Genomic DNA, 19,923 nt, shown 5'->3' with positions numbered 1-19,923 from the left:
AAAGTAGATCTTACCCTTGCTGTCATTGAACTTGCAATATGTGAAGGAGTAAGTCATGAAAATGTTTAGTTGTAAAAGAGATATAACTTGGCTCACAGTCTCTGCCTAGTCTCTTGGCAGAAAGTCCAGATTCTCTTGTGAGTCTGCCTCTCCCTCATTCCTTCAATTTTTTCCCAAGGAATACTATTGGATGTTATTCATCCAAAGGGGGTTCAGTTCTGCTTTAATAGAAGTCTATTTATTTATTCTTGAGCTCCCACTTTTCAGGCACTGCCAAAAGATTAACATCTTTCTTTTAAAAAAAATCATATCCCAGTGTTTTAGGGTTTTTTTTTTTCCAATTTTGTCTAGATTGGCTCTCAGCAGAACAGTGTCCATATGTGTTCTTCAGTTCCTAGGCAAAGAGGTTCCATAGCTGTAGCTCTTCTAATTCGCACTGTTAGGATTTGGTCACTACAGTTCAATAAAATTCCAGGGCAGCTGGCCAGAAGATGTATTCAACCTCAACTGCATATTTCATTGGAATGACCATCCCTACAAACTGTAGCCATTGTGTTGATATAAGTTACCAGTCTCTGCTTCCTCTCTCCCTCCATTTACTTCCCTTGAAATAAATGATTTCCCTTCCTGACTATAGTAAGGATTAAGGCTAAGCCACTTCTGAAGAATAGACGTTATTAGTTTTATGAGAGTTGAGGGATATGTTTATCTCCACTCCAGAAAGGCTCTAGAAGCCACATGAAATTTGATCCAAAAATCTCTAAGAAACTCTGCCAGTCTAAACAAGGGGAAGTGCTTCAAGTCAAAAACAAATTTTGTTACACTCTTTCCACTTAACTAATACTTGCATAACTAAGAGGATATTTAGATGGCTTTTCAAAATAAAGCTGTTCTAATCCAAGGTTATTTCCAATCTCTATTTATTGATGTAATGTCTAAAAATATTCCATGTAATAATAGTCTTTATAATTTTAAATCATGATAAGTGACCTAAAAGAAGAGTAAATGATGCTAGAATGGCTTATAACAAGAGGAGAAAATCTAATCTTTGAGGGTGAGTGAAGGAAGACCAGAAGGAAAGGAAAAAAGTAATAAACTGTGAACTGAGGCTTAGAAACTGAACAGTAGTTAAAGTAGATTAATAAAAGGGGTAGATGTGGTTTTCAGTGCTGGCTGTACATTAGAATCCCCTGGGGACCTTTTAAACTCTTTATTCTATACTCCAACATAGCATGGATCAGTTGACTATCAATATGGTGGGGGGAGAAAGAACACTGGTGCTTTAAATACCAGAAAAAAAAGAGTACTAAATGAAGCTGGAAAGAATGGTTAGGGTTAATCAGTTCCATTTTCCAGCTTAAAATTTTTGATGATTTTCTAAGAAAAATAGGAGGCTGTTGAACATTTTAAGCACAATAGTATTATGACTATATTTATTTTCAAAAATGAAATCTTCCGATTTCTGAAAAGAATATAGGTTTAAAGAGCAAGACTGGATGCACAGATGTCATGGGTAGCATTAGAGCTGGAAAGAAATGAATAGATCTGCTAGATATTTAAGTTAAAATATAGATACTTGGTGGTTGTTTGGATATGGTGGTAAAAGAAAAAAAGATCTCAAGTAAAACTTGTGCTTGTGACTTGAGCAATTTATTCATTCAAGGAGCATTAATGAAGTACTTATGCATATACCCAGGATATATAGTGGGGATAAAGAGGAACCAAAATAAAAATGGTCCATGTTCTGTTGGGAGGAACAAAACCATAAATAGGCCAAAAGTAGCATAGAAAGGAATATTACACAGTAATTAAAATAGTTATGATGTGGAGAATGTGACTAAGTAGCAATGTTAGCATGTGTGATCTGAAAGAAATCAATCTCAATGAAAAGGAGGCCCATCATGGGGAAAAAAGGGGGTCAGAAAACTATCTGCAGAAGGAATGGACAGAATAAAACTACTAGTGACCAGAAGAAAGCTAATTTGGGGAGAAAAATTGGATGGAATTATGGGAATGAAAATCAAAACTAGAGAATTGAGAAGAGTTCCCATCATGGCTTAGTGGTAACAAACCCAGGTAGTATGCATGAGGATGCGGGTTTGATCCCAGGCCTCGCTTAGTGGGTTAAGGATCCAGCATTGCCATGGGCTATGGTGTAGGTCACAGTCGCAAGTCGGATTCTAGCACTGCTATGGCTGTGGCATAGGCTGGCAGCTGTAGCTCCTATTCAACTCCTAGCCTGGGACCTTCCATATGATGCACCCACAGCCCTAAAAAGCAAAAAATAAAATAAAATAAAATAAAATAAAATAAAATAAAATAAAATAAAATAAAATAAAATAAAATAAAATAAAATAAAATAGTAAAATAAAATTAAAAAATATATAAAAAAAACTAGTAATTGAGGTACCATTGAGAAATAGAGGTAAGAATGTTTGAAATTTGTGTCTAGAACCCAAATGAGGAATCTAAACTGAAGGTAAATGCTTTAGTCTTTGATTATAGATAGTTATATAAACTATGAATTATAAAGAAGTCACTAGAGAGAATGAGAAAAAAAAAAAAAACCTGAGCCTACAATTGAGCCTTAAAAAGTAAGGAAGAAAAATAGATGCTTGAAGGAATTGAACATACATGGAAGAAGGAGAAATGAGTCACGGGGAAGAGTGGTTACCAGGATAGAATACTACTGAGAAGTCAAGATAAGAAAGAGACCCAGTCTGTTAAAGGATGAGGAGGTCTTTGGTGAAATCAGTGAAAATCATTTTTCTGAGGAGATGGACTTGAAAGCTAGACTGGCACAAATTGAAGAGCGACTAGATAATGGAAGAATAGAGGCTGCAACAGATGTCATCAGCCAGCTCATTTGTGAACAGAAAGATGAAGAGCAATAGCCTGAGGAGGAAATGGGTTCTCATGAGGTTTTGCTTCTTTCTTTATGTCTTTTTTTCTTGTATAAGATGCTTAAATGATGATGGAAAGGAGGGTGAGTGGAGAGAGGCAGGGGGAGAAGAAGGGAAAAGGAAAGGGAAGAAAAGGGAGAAAAAGGTTGACGAAACAGAGGATAGATGTGATAAAAAAAATTAAAAGGCCTTTGGGGAAAAGGGAAGTGTAACATCCAGTATAGAGTTAGAATAGCAAGTATAATATCAAGGAAAATTAAGATTCTGAAATTGTCTTTTAAAGTTAATTTTATACAAATAATTTATTTTGTTTGGCAAAGACATATTTACTCCTGTTTCTAATTTTAAGAGTGATGACATTGATTGTTTAAATGGTGAGTTAATTAGGACTATGTTAATGTGTAAAATTAACTTGCTGTGATAGACACAGTTTAAGTGAACATTATATAAATGTTTATGTAATAAGCATTGTAACATTATGTAATAAATATATCTTGTCTTAACATTCCAGTCAAGATTGTTTGACATGGTTTGTGTTGATTTTTCTATTGCTTAACAAATCACCACACCTTAAGCAGCTTAAAATAAAACACATTTGTTAGCATGCAGTTCTGCAGATCAGAAGTCTAGGGATGGCATGAGGAGCTCTTGGCCCAGTTTCTCATAAGACTTGAATCAGTGTGATGGATGGCAGGACCAGCCTATCTCCATTATATCTTCTTTGGAGCAGGGGGAAAAGGAATTCTCTTGTGGCACAGAGGTTAAGGATCCAGCATTGCCACTGCAGCAGGTTGGGTCCATTCACACCTGGAACTCATTGTATTCTTTCAAGTCTATGTGGTTGTGATACGCCTCAGTTCCTTGTGGTTGTAGGACTGAGGTCTCCATCTCCTTACAGCTATCAGCCTGGTAACTCTCTCAGCTCCTAGAGGCCACTCATTCCTTGCTACATGCCCCCTTTTTCAAAACCAGCAATGGAGCCTCTCCCAATAGTGTCTCGCTATTGTTTTGAATCTCTCTTGCCAGGAGGAATCACTCTCTTTAGGGACTCACCTGCCATGGATTATAATCGCCTTCCTAAAAGCAAATGTGCCATATAACAGACCTTAATCATGGGAGTGAATATTCACCATATTCACAGGCCCTGGAGATTGCATAGGACAAGGACAGTAGAGCATGAGGATCTTAGAGGACTTCTTAAAATTCTTCCAACCACACTATTAAAAAAATTGGTATAATGTGTATTGCCCTTTTAAGCAAACAGACATGGAAAGAAACTTAACTCTATGATTACAAGATAGAACCTAGATATATTTTTAAACTTTAACTAATGACTAACTGGTATATAAATACTTACAGCTATCTGAATGATCCAATCCATTGTTTTGCATTATCATAAATATGTATTTCTTCTTTAAGATTTTACTTTTAGCGGTTGTGGTCTTTGCAACTTAATTTTAATCAATATTAAATCGAAAATACTTGGGGCTTGTGACATGAGGAAAGGGAAAATGAAATTGTGGAAATGTCATTAAATATTGGATTTGTTAGCTGAAAAATGGGAGTATTCCCTAGGGAACAAGTTTCCATTTTTTAAAATTTATATTTACCAGAGTTAAGCACTGAGCCTGGCACAGAGTAGGTCTCAAAACATCATTAAATTGCATGTTGATGTGGACAGTTTCTAGATGACCACATCATCACCTGATAATGATTCATATTTTAAGGCCATGTAAATGAATAAGTGGATGATCTCTAACTGTCAGGGGTGAGTTCTTTGTTATTTCCAGATCATATCAGCATTTTCTCTTTATCTCAGACTTAATACCATGAATAACCATATTCTATTTTTTTTCTGCTTTCTGCCACCAACTTGCAGAATGTCTTTGTAAAAACCCTTTTCTTTTAAAATTTCCTTTTCTCTCAAGAATGAATGTTCTACCTTTTGGGAATTTGGGATGGAATAATTAAATAATAATGTGAAGTGTGAAGGCGTTGGGTGTTTTGTTCCCTTGGAAAAGGCTCCTTTCATCAGAGCTAAACAGAATAGAGCCAGATTGGGAGCTTCTGAGTCCAAGAGAGAAAGTAATCTTTCTGCCTGCCAACACCAGCCCTCACCAAACCCCTGCTCAGTAGCTGTGAAAAAATAAAACTACTTTTGTTTTTGTTTTTTTAATAGAAATGTAACAAAAGAGAAATTAAGTTGAGGAAGAGACAAAAGAAGACAATTCATACTGCTTGGAAAAAATACATATATTTCAAGTTAAGACATACAAAATTAGAAATGTTCTAGCTGTATGTGCACTTAGCTTGATGTTTCATTCATTGATGGTAGAGTTATTTCAGTAACATCCTTCTAAAGCATCTCCTTTATTTAAGTGTATTAGATTTTTTTCACATCTTGCAAGTTGACAGGAATGAATTAATAATCAGTGTGATGCCAGCTCTTCATGATGCAAATTTGAATCCTGACATAGTACCTCTTCCAGAATAATTCTGGGTTATTTTGCTTTCTTGTCTTCAACATCTCTTGCTTAGGTACATGTTACATAGAATACGTACTCAAAATAAGTTAGCTCATGCATTCCAGCCTTCAACAAATGCTGAATGGGTGACTACTGTTTACCTGGCATAGAACTAGAAGCTTGGTATACATAAATGAACAAAGCAAAGATCTCTTCCCTTGTGGCACTTATGTAAATAAATAAACTCATTCATTAGAAGATAATAAATACTATAGGAAAAGATAGAGTAAGGTAAGACTAATGAAGTAAGGGCAGGCAAGTAATAGCAATAGACAAAACGATGGAAATAGCGTGAGTGAGAGCAAGATACGTAGGAGAGGGGATTAGCAAGTGATGGAGTGTGACGTCATAAAAGGCTGTGTAAGGCATTGGGAAAACTTTGGTTTTCACTCTAAATAAAATGGTGTTCTGAGAAATTCTATCATTTGAGTTACATTTTTTGAGGAGTAACTTGCCACTGTGCTATGAATAGACTATTGAGGGCAAGAATATAAGCAAAGCACTGTAGGAATCTAGGCCAGAGATTGTGGTGACTTACCCCAGGGTGGTGTTGGGGAGGGATCAGATTCTAGCTGTACTTACAGTAAGATAGAGCAAATCTGACAATAACTGGTAGTATGAAGCCCATGTTCTCCTGCCATGGAGGCTAACCTTCCCAGATTTTTCCCAACACCCATACATGTGTTAGTCACTCCTCTTTGCTATTTATGTTTTCTGGCAACCAGCATACCTAGGATTCAGAAACCACAGTGCACTGTGGGAGAGTGTGATCTTTATTCTATAGTAAGGCCCAGGTCCTGAGGTTCTATGGTTTTATCCCAGAATCTGCCTATTCCATAGTAGGGATCCCCACTTTCAAACTTGTATGAAACCATTGAAGGGAATGCAGTGATCAAGGGCATGTAGAATCTGCCATTTGGATATAGACTGATTTTGTCTGAGTCTAGACTCATTCAGGTTTTTTTATATATTCTTTTTAAAATTATTTTCCATTATGTTCTAATGCAGAGAATTGCTATAGTTCCTTATGCTATATAGTAGGACCTTGTTGTTTATCCATTCTAAATGTAATAATTGGCATCTACTAACCCCAAACTCCCAGTCCATCCCACTCCCTCCCCCCGGAGTGTCTCTTGGCAACCACAAGTCTGTTTTCTATGTCTATATAGACCCATTCATTTTCTTAAGGTCTCACTTCCAGATCCCTGGGAAAATTAGCACTAAATATGTTTTCTGAAATCTTGGAAGTCTCATTTTCTCTCTCTTTGAATAACTGTTGAAGAAAAACCATTTCTCCCCCAAAACAGTGACCTAAATGCATAGGACAATTAAAATACATATGGGAGTAAAGAGATAAATTTTCCAAAGACACTATAGTCTATAGTTTTATTATAACTTATATCCAATTTATATTATTAGAAAAAATATTTCACTCTTCGATCACTTGATTAAAGTCACTCTACTTCAGCATTTTCCCCAAATCATATGTTGTTACCGGCTTTATACTTGTGTAACTCAAAGCCTATTATAATTATAAAAGGCTTACAAAACTCAAGAGAAGGCTCCACCAAAGATGAATCAGGTAGCTATTTACTAACAAAAAGAAAAAAAAGAGAAAAATTCTAGGGAATCTTTGAAATAAGCTACTAACTTTGCCATGGTCTGATTTGAGAGGCATTTTGTCAACTGAGAATGAAAATTCTGGGTAACCTCTTAAACTTGGGCCCCTTATAGTACAGTCTTTCGTAAAACAAATAACATCTCTGTGAATTAAGATAATTCTCTCCATTTCTCATGAGAGAAAACTGAGGATCAGAGAAGTGAGGTAAATTCCCCCAAATCATAAAGCTAGAAAATGGTAGAGATGGAATTTGTACTTACCTCATTGTGATTTCAAACACTATATTCTTTCTTCTATACCCTGTGATTTCTTTTAAGTAGGCAGTTAGTATTAAAGAAATATAAATTGTGCTTGACAAGTTGGTATAACACTAGTAGACAACACCATCATTTCAACAGAAGGATAATTCATTATATTTTTGAATATAAAAACTTTTGTATGGATAAAACAGGAAAAAACTTTAAGAAAAAATGAAATGATTCTTTCACTTGCCTCAGATGAGGGAGTCATTTAAACAGGTGAATGCCTATGCTTTTTATGCTTTAGAAAGATTTCTTTGTACTTAACCATTCCTGCACAGAAAACTTTCAAACAAGTCTGAAACAGTCACTAAAAATATCCTGGAGGTATCAATGTCATAATTATCTTTTTTTTCCTTCACAAGTAACAGATTTATAGCTCATTAAAAAGATATACTTTAAATAAATAGTTGTTTGAATGAATTAATGCTCATTTTAAAAATTATGCATGTTATTTCCTCAAGCATAGCTGAAATGTGTAAACTTGGTCTGAATTCAAAGTCCTATAGTCATATAGTCCTAAAACACACTATGTGTTCTTCTGTAATTGTCAATTCTTATTTTCATTATTCTTTATCTTCAATTTAAAAGAAACATATGTGAAGTAAGAATGTCCTTTGGAAATTGCACTGGAAGCAACTTTTGCTATTTTTCCCATAGTGATTTGCAAAATCATCTCAATAAATTAGGAAGTGAAAATAATTCAAAATTTTGGAAATTCAGTTTCCTTTATTTACCTTCTTGGATATTTTAGCAAATACATGCATATTAAAGTGTCTCACAGGTCCTCTAGTGAGAAACCCCAAATTGTCTTGACCATGGAATAATCCTCCCCGCTTTTTTCATGATACTCAGGGAAACAAACTTTGGCAAATAATGGTTTATGAAAGTGCCTGCCCAAAATCAATGGTTATCAGCCTGTCGTCTACACCTCAGTATCAGTGCAGTGATTGTCCCATGTCTCTCTAATATTACTGTTTAATAATGTGGGTATTACAAATTTGGTACATGTTTTGCAAATACATGAAATTAATCCATATCTAAAACTTAGGGCTTTATGAATATATGAAAATAAAATTATAAAATTTAACTTTTAAATATGTGATTTTAAATTAGACTGGTAAATTTCTTCTATACTTCTGAGCTTTGAAGATTGGCACATTCTTTCTCTCTCTTTTTTTTTTTTTGACATGTTTCTTGAGAGATTTATCTTGTTGAAATTTAAAGGAACAATGTTAACCTAATGGAGTTCATCTGTGGGTAATCTGACAGGTGTGCCCAAATGGAATCAAAGAGCAGTTCTTCCTTTACATAATTCAGTTCCTCTATTCATTTGAGGAGTAAGCTCTGTGGAATTCACTGCTAGAATGGCCATAAACTTCTTTATTACACTATGGGCCTCAGATATTGTAGGAACTTCAGAATTATATAACATTCATATTCATATTCTACTTTTAAAAATAAAAAGCCTATTCAAAGAACCAGCTCTTGGTTTTATTGAATTCTTCTATTGTTTTTTTTTTTACTCTCTATTTTATTGATTTCCTCTTCGATCTTTATGATTTCCTTCCTTCTGCTGACTTTAAGTATTGTATGTTCTTCTTTTTCTAATTCATTTAGGTGGTGGGTTAAGTTGTCGATTTGAGATTTTTCTTCTTTTTTGAGGAAGGCCTGTATTGCTATGAATTTCCCTCTGAACACTGCTTTTGCAGCATCCCATAGATTCTGAGTGGTTGTGTCTTCATTATCAGTTGTCTCAAGGTATTTTTTAATTTCCTTCTTGATTTCCTCATTGACCCATTGGTTATTTAGTGGCAAGTTGTTTAGTCTCAATGTAGTAAGTTTTTTCTCATTTTTTTTCCTGTGGTTCATTTCTAGTTTCATGCCATTGTGGTCAGAAAAGATACTTGAAATAATTTTTATACTCTTAAATTTGTTGAGGTTAGCTTTGTGCCCCAATGTGTGATTGATTTTAAAGTCTATATTGTCTGATGTGAATATTGACAAATCTCTGGTTAGACTCACCAAGAAGAGGGGAGAAAAAACCCAAATAAACAAAATCAGAAATGAGAAAGGAGAAGTCACAATGGATACTACAGAAATATAAAAAACCATGAGAGAATACTATCAACAATTACATGACAACAAATTTGACAACCTAGAAGAAATGGACACCTTTCTAGAGACTTAGAGCCTGCCAAAACTGAATCAGGAAGAAATAGATCAAATGAACAGACCGATCACTAGAAATGAAATTGAGTATGACATAAAAACACTCCCTACAAATAAAAGTCCAGGACCAGATGGCTTCACAGGTGAATTCTACCAAACATACATAGAGGAACTTATACCCATCCTCCTTAAACTTTTCAAAAAGTTTGAAAAAGAAGAAAAGACAGTCTCTTTAGCAAGTATTGCTCGGAAACCTGGACAGCTACATGCAAATCAATGAAACTATAACACACCGTCACATCATGCACAAAAATAATAATTTGCATAGAACTACCATATGACCCAGCAATCCCCAATATATGCCCAACATGTATCCAGACAAAACTTTCCTTAAAAAAGACATGCACCCACATGTTCATTGCAGCACTGTTCACAATAGCCAAGACATGGAAACAACCCAAATGGCCACTGACAGACGATTGGATCAGGAAGGCCTGCTATATATGCACAATGAAATACTACTCAGCCATAAGAAAGAACAAAATAATACCATTTGCTGCAACATGGATGGAACTAGAGACTCTCATACTGAGTGAAGTCAGACAGAATGAGAAAGACAAATACCATATGATATCACTTATATCTGAAATCTAATATATGGCACAAGTGAACCTTCCCACAGAAAAGAAAATCATGGACTTGGAGAATAGACTTGGGGTTGCCAAGGGGGAGGGGGAGGGAGTGGGATGGATTGGGAGCTGGGGGTTAATAGATGCAGACTATTGCCTTTGCAATGGCTTAGCAATGAGATCCTGCTGTGTAGCACTGGGAACTATGTCTAGTCACTTATGATGGAGCATGAGAATATGAGAAAAAAAAGTGTATTCATGTATGTGTAACTGTGTTGCCATGCCGTACAATGGAAAAAAAATAATGTATCAGGGAAATTAAAAAAAAATTATATTAAAATAAAAAATAAATAAAAATAAAAAGCCTGACCTATTACTTTCTGAAGTTCCTATAATATCTGAGGCCCATGGAGCCTCAGAACTTTCTTAATTATCTGGTTCAAAAAGTCCTCTGATTTTCCATTACTGGTATGAGAACAATGGAATCCAATTCTGGGAATTTTTAATTGGACCAAGGTACTCAATTTTGTTAAAAGCTCCTTAGATAATTCTGACACATACTTGATTTTGCTTTAAAATCTCTTGTCTAGATCAAAGACATTTAAATTCTTATGATCTCCTGCAGGAAAAAGTATGCTAATCTTTTAAGGTTAGAGTAAGTGTGCAAATGTGACCATTCAGTAAGGCCACAGACTTGAAGGATTTACACTCTATTTATCCCTAGCATTTTCATAAGTCCCCACGAGTAGTAATTACTTAATAATATGTGCTAGAAAAATAAATGCATGAATAACTGGTGGCAACTGCCAGTGTTGTTCACCCTCCTGAGCAGGAATGAGAGAATCATGAAAAAATGATCACACACAATTACCTTCAGATTGTCCTGATTGGAGATTGTGGGTCTTGATAATGATCAAGGGAAGAAAATGTACTAACTCACATGGATGATTATTTCTTACATATTATGGCATTATTAAATTTTTTATTAAAGTATTTCTGGATTAAGAATTTTTGTTCATATATATATATATATATATATATATATATATATTCCTTTTACATCAGTGATAATGGTTCTCATGTAGACAAGGGGACAGTGTTCTTTCCTCTCAAATCAAATTGTAGCATGGTATCATCAGCTCTGATTCTAAGTGGTGCCTGTTCTGCCATCCTTTGCAGCCAGCTGTTGCAAACCCTGACATCATGTTTATTAAAATTCACATTCCATGGGACACGCTGTGCAAGTATGCAGAGAGGCTGAATATCAGGATGCCTTTCAGGTACATTCAAACTTTATTTCATTCTGTCTCAATGTATATTAGGATGAGCCTCTTTTTTCTGTAAAAATCTCATAATGATAAATGTTATTCTTTCTACAGATGAAATCCATTTTCCTCCCAAATTTGGGTAATCTTGGACTCTTATTTTTACTTCTAATTTGTTTGTCTGATGTGATAAACTTTCTGCTTTATATCAAAAAGGATGCTTTAAATCATTTATAGCTGGACTTGATTAGAGGGAAGGAAAATGAGTTATTTTCAAATATTAACTTACAGTTCCCAAGGTCAGTTTCAGTTCTTATTTAATATGGTTAGATGAAACTCATTATTTTTGTGGAAGGCAGGAAGTGTAAGTGTATATCATTCTTATGTGTAGAAATACAGTGTTCTTCTCTTTATAGCAGTTAGCAAGAATCATTCCTCAGGTGTAGTTCAATCAGATGGTTTCTTAGCTCTGCCCTCAATACCAAAGGATTAATTGTAATGAAAGACCTTCTCAGTTCAAAGATCTTTTAGTCCTTCCTATAGGCAAGCAAAAATTGAATAGATGTGTTTCCCCATATTGTGTGCATTGTGCTGCATGCAGAATGTATCACGTTCCCTTATCATCTCTCACAATAAAATTCAGCAGTGTTTCTACTATGTGCAAGTTTTAACTTGTATTAAAGATATGAATATTTATACTTATTTAGAGTTCAATATGCTTCATAAACTTCTAGGGAGGTTTTAAAAGATTCAGGGTAACAAGATACCAAGGAGAAGAACCTCTAGATAATGAACATAAATGAACAATAAGAGTGCAATTCAAAACATAGAGAAATTTCTCGGGGCTGATAGCATAGAAGAGGCCAACTTTGTAAGAGTGCTGACAGCTGCAGATCGAATGACAAGCCTCTGAAGTACTCATGATAAAATGTGAGATGCTGATCACCATCTTTTTAGTCATCTGAGCACCTCAGGCTTTGGAATATGCAACCACAGTCATTGCCCACATAACAAATGGATTAAGCATTGGCAACCACTGAGGAATCTTACTGTGACAATTGTAGAATTGGATACTTAAATTGACTCCCATTCCTGCTTGGCCAAAAGTTTCAAAATTCTCTATATAGAGAATATTTATAAGAGACCAAATAATAACATGAAGGGCTTGGCAAAACTAATAATAACAACAACAACAACAAAACAAAACAAAACAAAGAAGCCATTGGAGTTCCAGTTGTGGCTTAGAGGTAGCAAACCTGACTAGTATCCATGAGGATGCAGGTTCGATCCCTGGCCTCTCTCAGAGGGTTAAGGATCCAGCATTGCCATGAGATGTGATGTAGGTTGCAGATGCAGCTCAGATCTGGCATTGCTATGGCTGTGGTGTAGGGCAGCAGCTACAGCTCCAATTGGACCCCTTGCCTAGGAACCTCCATGTGCCATGAGTGCAGCCCTAAAAAGACCAAAAGAGAGAGAGAGAGAAGATTAATGAAGGAAAGAAAAGTCTTTCCAATTCTTTAGCACCTTTTATGAATGATCAATAAAATACCTTCCAGAAACTGAGGCGTGTACATTTTTTTGAAACTTGGTCCCTGAACAAAGTAAATAAGGACCTATTAGATATTATTTGTTATGATCAGATGTTTGATGTCTACAGAGGACTGCTTTAATTTAAGACATTCCTACTGAACTAATCTTGAGCATACAACTAGGTAAGTATACATTACTTGACTTCTGATGAATGTTTCCCTGCTGACACCACGTCTCCTTGTAAAAAGTCTTGTGAAATACATGTCTGTGACTTATTACAGGCTGATAATGGGAGAATACTTGCCATTTGCTTGATCTAATTTCTTCTTATTTGGTCTGTATGTATTCATGCTACACAAAACCATACAGAATTAAAACAATGAGATACATTTTAACTTGTGACATTAGCTAAGTAATTAATAAATAGTAATCTTCAAACCTAGCACAGATATGGTGAATAATTACCTCTGTTGATTTATGGTGGGAATTAAACTTCATAAAATATTCTGAAACTGAATTTGAAATTATTTTCTGTGAACTTAAAACTGTTTATAACCTTCACTTTTTATCTTAAGAAGTAACTGAGAAATATGTAAAAACATTCCTCAAAGTATTATTTATAATAGTGAAAAATGGAAATATCCCTATGTTCAATAGTGCATGATTTAAATAAATTAGATATGCCCTTGCAGTGGAATATAATTCATTTATAAAATGAATGGGTATAGGAATATCTTAATGATTATAATGAAATGTAAATAAACTTCATTGGATATATATTTATTCATACACTGTGATTTCAACAATGTAAAATGAATAGAAATAAAATTGGAAGAAAATATAGTATGTTAAAATGATTGCTTTTGATGGATGGGATTGTGGATTCCTAATATTTTGTTTACATTCTTACAAAATTATTTTTAATAAGTTCTAATTTGACTGTAGGTTATAAACAAGGATGCAAAAGAAGTGTAACACCCAAGACAGTAACATACTTCCTAAAATCAGGGTGAAATTGCAAAAAATACCTAATTAAGCCTAACTGATTTAACATGCCTTCATTCTTTTGATTTTAGCATTGTTTCTAAGAAGAGTTCTAGTTGAATTTATGCACAAACTAATTTTTTTGTAGATCTAAAAGGGGGAAACCCTTAGAGACTATAAAGTGTGCCATTTCAATGAATTTCAGTATTCAGGTTCTATAGGTTAAGTGAAACTCATGTTAGAATTTCTCATCAAAAAAGGAGCATATCTCCCAACTTCCTCCTTTGGACTCTATACAAAATGCATAATTGACAGGATCATAAAAGATTGGTTCCTTTTTTGCTACCCAAGGGGGAATTGGCATCATTTGATTATTTGATTCTGACAAAGACACATTAATTTGAAATTATAATTTCATTCAGTGAAAAAGTAAATGTTGCTTAACATGTTTGCTTTACACCAAACATCTGGCATTCAAAGATGTTTCTTCTTTATCAATATACTTTCAAAGTATGTTTATTTTATCATAGTCTATCTGGGAAAAGTCTTTTTTTATATAATGATATTTATTTTTTTTCCACTATAGCTGGTTTACAGTGTTCTGTCAATTTTCCATTGTACAGCATGGCAACACAGTTACACATACATGAATACACTTTTTTTTCTCATATTCTCATGCTCCATCATAAGTGACTAGACATAGTTCCCAGTGCTACACAGCAGGATCTCATTGCTAAGCCATTGCAAAGGCAATAGTCTGCATCTATTAACCCCCAGCTCCCAATCCATCCCACTCCCTCCCCCTCCCCCTTGGCAACCCCAAGTCTATTCTCCAAGTCCATGATTTTCTTTTCTGTGGGAAGGTTCATTTGTGCCATATATTAGATTTCAGATATAAGTGATATCATATGGTATTTGTCTTTCTCATTCTGTCTGACTTCACTCAGTATGAGAGTCTCTAGTTCCATCCATGTTGCAGCAAATGGCATTATTTTGTTCTTTCTTATGGCTGAGTAGTATTTCATTGTGCATATATAGCAGGCCTTCCTGATCCAATCGTCTGTCAGTGGCCATTTGGGTTGTTTCCATGTCTTGGCTATTGTGAACAGTGCTGCAATGAACATGTGGGTGCATGTCTTTTTTAAGGAAAGTTTTGTCTGGATACATGTTGGGCATATATTGGGGATTGCTGGGTCATATGGTATTCTATGCATAGTTTTCTATGGTACCTCCATACTGTTCTCCATAGTGGTTGTACCAGCTTACATTCCCACCAGCAGTGCAGGAGGGTTCCCTTTTCTCCACAGCCCCTCCAGCATCTGTTATTTGTGGACTAATTAATGGTGGCCATTCTGGCTGGTGTGAGGTGGTATCTCATGGCAGTTTTGATTTGCATGTCTCTAATAATCGGGAATGTTGAGCATTTTTTCATGTGCTTGTTGGCCATCTGTATCTCTTCCTTGGAAAAATGTCTATTCTGGTCTTTTGCCCATTTTTCAATTGGGTTGTGGGCTTTTTTGCTGTTGAGTTGTATAAGTTGTTTGTATATTTTAGAGATTAGGCCCTTGTCATTTGCATCATTTGACACTATTGTCTCCCATTCTGTAAGTTGTCTTTTTATTTTCTTTTTGGTTTCCTTTGCTGTGCTAAAGCTTGTCAGTTTGATTAGGTTCCACTGGTTTATTTTTGCTTTTATTTCTGTGGCTTTGGGAGACTGACCTGAGAAAACATTTGTAAGGTTGATGTCAGAGAATGTTTTGCCTATGTACTCTTCCAGGAGTTTGATGGTGTCTTGCCTTATATAAGTCTTTCATCCATTTTGAGTTGATTTTTGTGCATGGTGTGAGGGTGTGTTCTAGTTTCATTGATTTGCATGCAACTGTCCAGGTTTCCCAGCAATACTTGCTGAAGAGACTGTCCTTTTTCCCATTTGATGTTCTTGCCTCCTTTGTCAAAGCTTAATTGACCATAGGTGTCTGGGTATATTTCTGGGTTCTCTATTCTGTTCCATTAGTCTGTATGTCTGTTTTGGTAGCAGCCCCACACTGTCTTGATAACTGTGGCTTTGTAATATTGCCTGAATTCTGGGAGAGTTATGCCTCCTGCTTGGTTTTTGTTCCTCAGAATTGCTTTGGCAATTCTGGGTCTTTTGTGGTTCCATATAAATTTTTGGATTGTTTATTCTAGTTCTGTGAAAAAGGTCATGGGTAATTTGATAGGGATTGCATTGAATCTGTAGATTGCTTTGTGTAGTATGGCCATGTTTACAATATTAATTTTTCCAACACAGGAGCATGGAATAGCTTTCTATTTCTTACATCTTCTTTAATTTCCTCAGTTAATGTTTTATAGTTCTTGGCATATACGTCTTTTACCTCCTTGGTCAGGTGTATTCTCAGGTATTTGATTTTTTCAGGTGTAATTTTAAAAGATATTGTATTTTTGTATTCCTTTTCTAATATTTCATTGTTCATTGTGACTGGTTTCTGAATGTTAATCTTATATCCTGCTACTTTGCTGAATTTGTTGATCAGATCAAGTAATTTTGGGTTGAGTCCTTAGGCTTTTCCATATGTAGCATCATGTCATCTGCATACAGTGACAGTTTTACCTCTTCTCTTCCTATTTGGATGCCTTTTATTTCTTTTGTTGGTCTGATTGCTGTGGCTAAGACTTCCAGTACTATGTTGAATAACAGTGGTGAGAGTGGGCATCCTTGTCTTGTTCCAGATTTTAGCGGGAAGGCTTTCAGCTTTTCTCCATTAAGCATTGTATTTGCTATGGGTTGGTCATAAATAGCTTTGATTATGTTAAGGAATGTTCCCTCTCTACCCACTTTGGTGAGAGTTTTTATCATAAATGGATGCTGGACTTTGTCAAATGCTTTTTCTGAATCTATTGAGATGATCATGTGATTTTTTGACTTTTCTTTTGTTAATGTGGTGTATGACATTGATTGATTTGCGTATGTTGAACCATCCTTGTGAACCTGGGATGAATCCCACCTGGTTGTGGTGTATGATCTTTTTGATATGTTGTTGGATTCAGTTGGCTAAAATTTTGTTGAGAATATTTGTGTCTATATTCATCAAAGATATTGGCCTATAGTTTTCTTCTTGGGTGGTATCTTTGTCTGGTTTTGGAATTAGGGTGATTTGATGGTGGGTGGCATCAGAGAATATCTTTGGGAGTGTTCCTTCTTCAACCTTTTGAAAAGTTTAAGGAGGATGGATATAATTTCCTCTTTGTATGTTTGGTAAAATTCACCTGTGAGGCTTCACCCATGGCATATGGAGTTTCCCAGGCTAGGGGTCCAATCAGAGCTGTAGCCACTGGCCTATTCCAGAGCCACAGCAATGCAGGATCCGAGCCACATCTGCAACCTACACCACAGCTCACGGCAACGCTGGATCCTTAACCAACTGAGCAAGGCCAAGGATGGAACCCGCAACCTCTTGGTTCCTAGTCGGATTTGTTAACCACTGAGCCACGTCAGGAACTCCCAAGAATAACAAATAACTTAAATAGAAAAAATACTTATCTTTTTAAGATAAGATTTTTAAAAGATTTATTCATAAAAGGTATTCATAACTATCAGCTATTTCTTGTATTTATTCAGTGTTGAAACTTAGGTATGCATTCCACAAAAAAAGAATTCATTCAGGAAAAAAAAAAAAATTATAGTTATTAACTCCTGAAAGAGTTTTCTGCTTATTTTAAGAACATGAAACTTCAGCATTTTGTCTAAAGTTTATGCTTTAATATTCTGCATGTGTAGAATTTTATAAACCTAATTTTTTTAGCTATGTATTTTCTTGATTATTCTTACAAGGTAGATATTGCCTGCATGTTGGACTTGATGTTTCAAAGAAACAAGAAAATTTCAGAAAAGTAAAATAAAATAATCCACTTTCTCTAGTTTTTATCCTATCCGGTAGGACTTAGCCTATGTCTTCTACATTCCAGAAATATCAAGTCCCTCTTTCATGATTTTTGTTTTGATTTGAAGGTAATTCCTATTCATTATTACCCTTCTCTCACATTAAAATGGTCAAACATATTTTAAGATGATTCAGTCATCCTGTAGCTTCTTAGGCTGAGTTCAATAATGAGGTCAACCTTCCATCTGTCCTTAAGCTTTCCTCCCACAAATATTTTAATCATAGAAAATTTGAGGGGAATTTTTTTAAAACATTAAGATCGATCTTTTGTCATATTTGGGATTAAACTTAGACCATCTTTATGCAAAGGATACCTCGCTCAAAAATAAAATAACGTAATAAGCCTAACATATATAATAGATCAAAGTGCAGTAGCTCTGCTTGACAGGGAGTGGGGACCCAGGTTTCCAGCCACGTGACTGTCCTCATTGGCCCCGCAAACACCTCCATGTGGCCACTGCCTGTTGAAACAGTGGCTGGAAACAGAGACTGAGATAATTATTTACTTATAGTTTTGAGTAGTTGCTTTATTAGGTGGGTATATAAGGAGGTAGGTAATAGGTAGATAAATGCTGTCAATGCAAAGTATAAAACAGAGGAATCTTTCAAATGAAAAATTAAAGGAAAATAAAAAAAGCTCTGTCCATGAACAATATGTGTTTAATAAATTACGGAATGAAGATTGTGGGTAGGAAATCATTTGGTTCTGTAGCTTCCTTTATCCAGAACTAATGAGAATTGCTGATTATCATTGACTCCATGGATTAAAGGTACACTTATATATGCTGGGGAAACATAATTAAAAACAAAGTCTCCCTGGACAAGAAAACTTCTCCACAAAGATAGAAATAAAAGATAATCCTTTTTTATTGTTGAATAACCATTAAACCAGAATGCAACATACATCACAGGCAATTTGCTGAGATTGCAAAGAAATCTTACCCTGTTATACAGCCAAGCAGATACAACCCATTACAGATGTGTCCTCAAGATAAACAGTAACTAGTCCCCAAGTAAGAAGACATGACAGAACTAATTATCACATATAGTCATCCTAGATTTGACTGATAATGGGGGTGTTAGTTAATTGGGAAAATTGAATCTATTAATTTTATTTGTTCTTTCAATATAAGTAATCTAAAAAGTAGGTGTATTCATCTTATATGATTGTCTTCCTTCACTTGTTCTTTATTTCTCCCAAAGCATTTTTTAAAATGTTTAAGAGAAATAATTCAAAATAACAGCAATAGGAGTTCCTGTTGTGGTGCAGCGGAAACAAATCTGACTAGGAACCATGAGGTTGAGGGTTTGATCCCTGGCCTTGCTCATTGGGTTAAGGATCTGGCATTGCTGTGAGCTGAGGTGTAGGTCACAGACGCGGCTCAGATCTGGTGTTGCTGTGGCTGTGATGTAGGCCAGCAGCTGTAGCTCTGATTGGATCCCTAGCCTGGGAACCTCCATATTCTGTGAGTGTAGCCATAAGAAGAAAAAAAAAAAAAAAAGCAAAATAACAGCAATAAAAGGAGAATAATGCTTATCCAAATTCCCTTATTTTTTTATATTATTCCTCACCATATCCACGATTGATAATTATAACTATAATCTTTATCTCATCTTAATCATATTCCTAGGTTTGTTTGATGCTGAGAATTATTTTAAGCCAATTTCTACATTAGTCATTTTCTTAAAGAGATACCTTATTTAATAAATGTTTATTAAATTCAAAGTGCTCTCAGGCACTGAAGGAAATAAATGCAATGAATTAAGCAAAAGCTCATTCATTTATTCATCAGTCATCAGAATTCTCACTATTTACCAAAGAATGTGCCAAGTATACACAAAACCAAAAGAAATGAAACTACCTTCTTCAAGAAACCCAATCTCCTATAGAAGATAGTAAATAGTTTTATAATAATGAGGTTGATAGTGCAAGAGAGTCTTTGTAGAAGAGTCTGGACATAGCAAGCCTGGAAACTCCATATTTTAACTTCATGTTAGAGTGTGTCAGAGACAAGTTAAAAATTCTTTTCTAGTAATATGACTTGTGATTGCAA

General features: G+C 35.1%; 1 protein-coding gene across 5 annotated transcripts in view; it reads left to right on the top strand.

Moving 5' to 3' along the window:
- Window positions 1-19,923, top strand: part of ANO3 (anoctamin 3) — a 430,234-nt gene that overhangs the window by 300,323 nt on the left and 109,988 nt on the right. For all 5 annotated transcript variants that reach the window (XM_013987284.2, XM_013987285.2, XM_003122910.5 and 2 more), the window contains one exon: window positions 11,329-11,429. In XM_013987284.2, the coding sequence (XP_013842738.1) occupies window positions 11,329-11,429 (101 nt within the window). The remainder of the gene's footprint in view (window positions 1-11,328; window positions 11,430-19,923) is intronic.

Source organism: Sus scrofa, chromosome 2, assembly GCF_000003025.6.
Source record: "Sus scrofa isolate TJ Tabasco breed Duroc chromosome 2, Sscrofa11.1, whole genome shotgun sequence".
Taxonomy (NCBI): Eukaryota; Metazoa; Chordata; class Mammalia; order Artiodactyla; family Suidae; genus Sus; species Sus scrofa.
The sequence above is the reverse complement of the archived record's forward strand: the minus strand, read 5'-3'. Positions and strand labels throughout refer to the sequence as shown.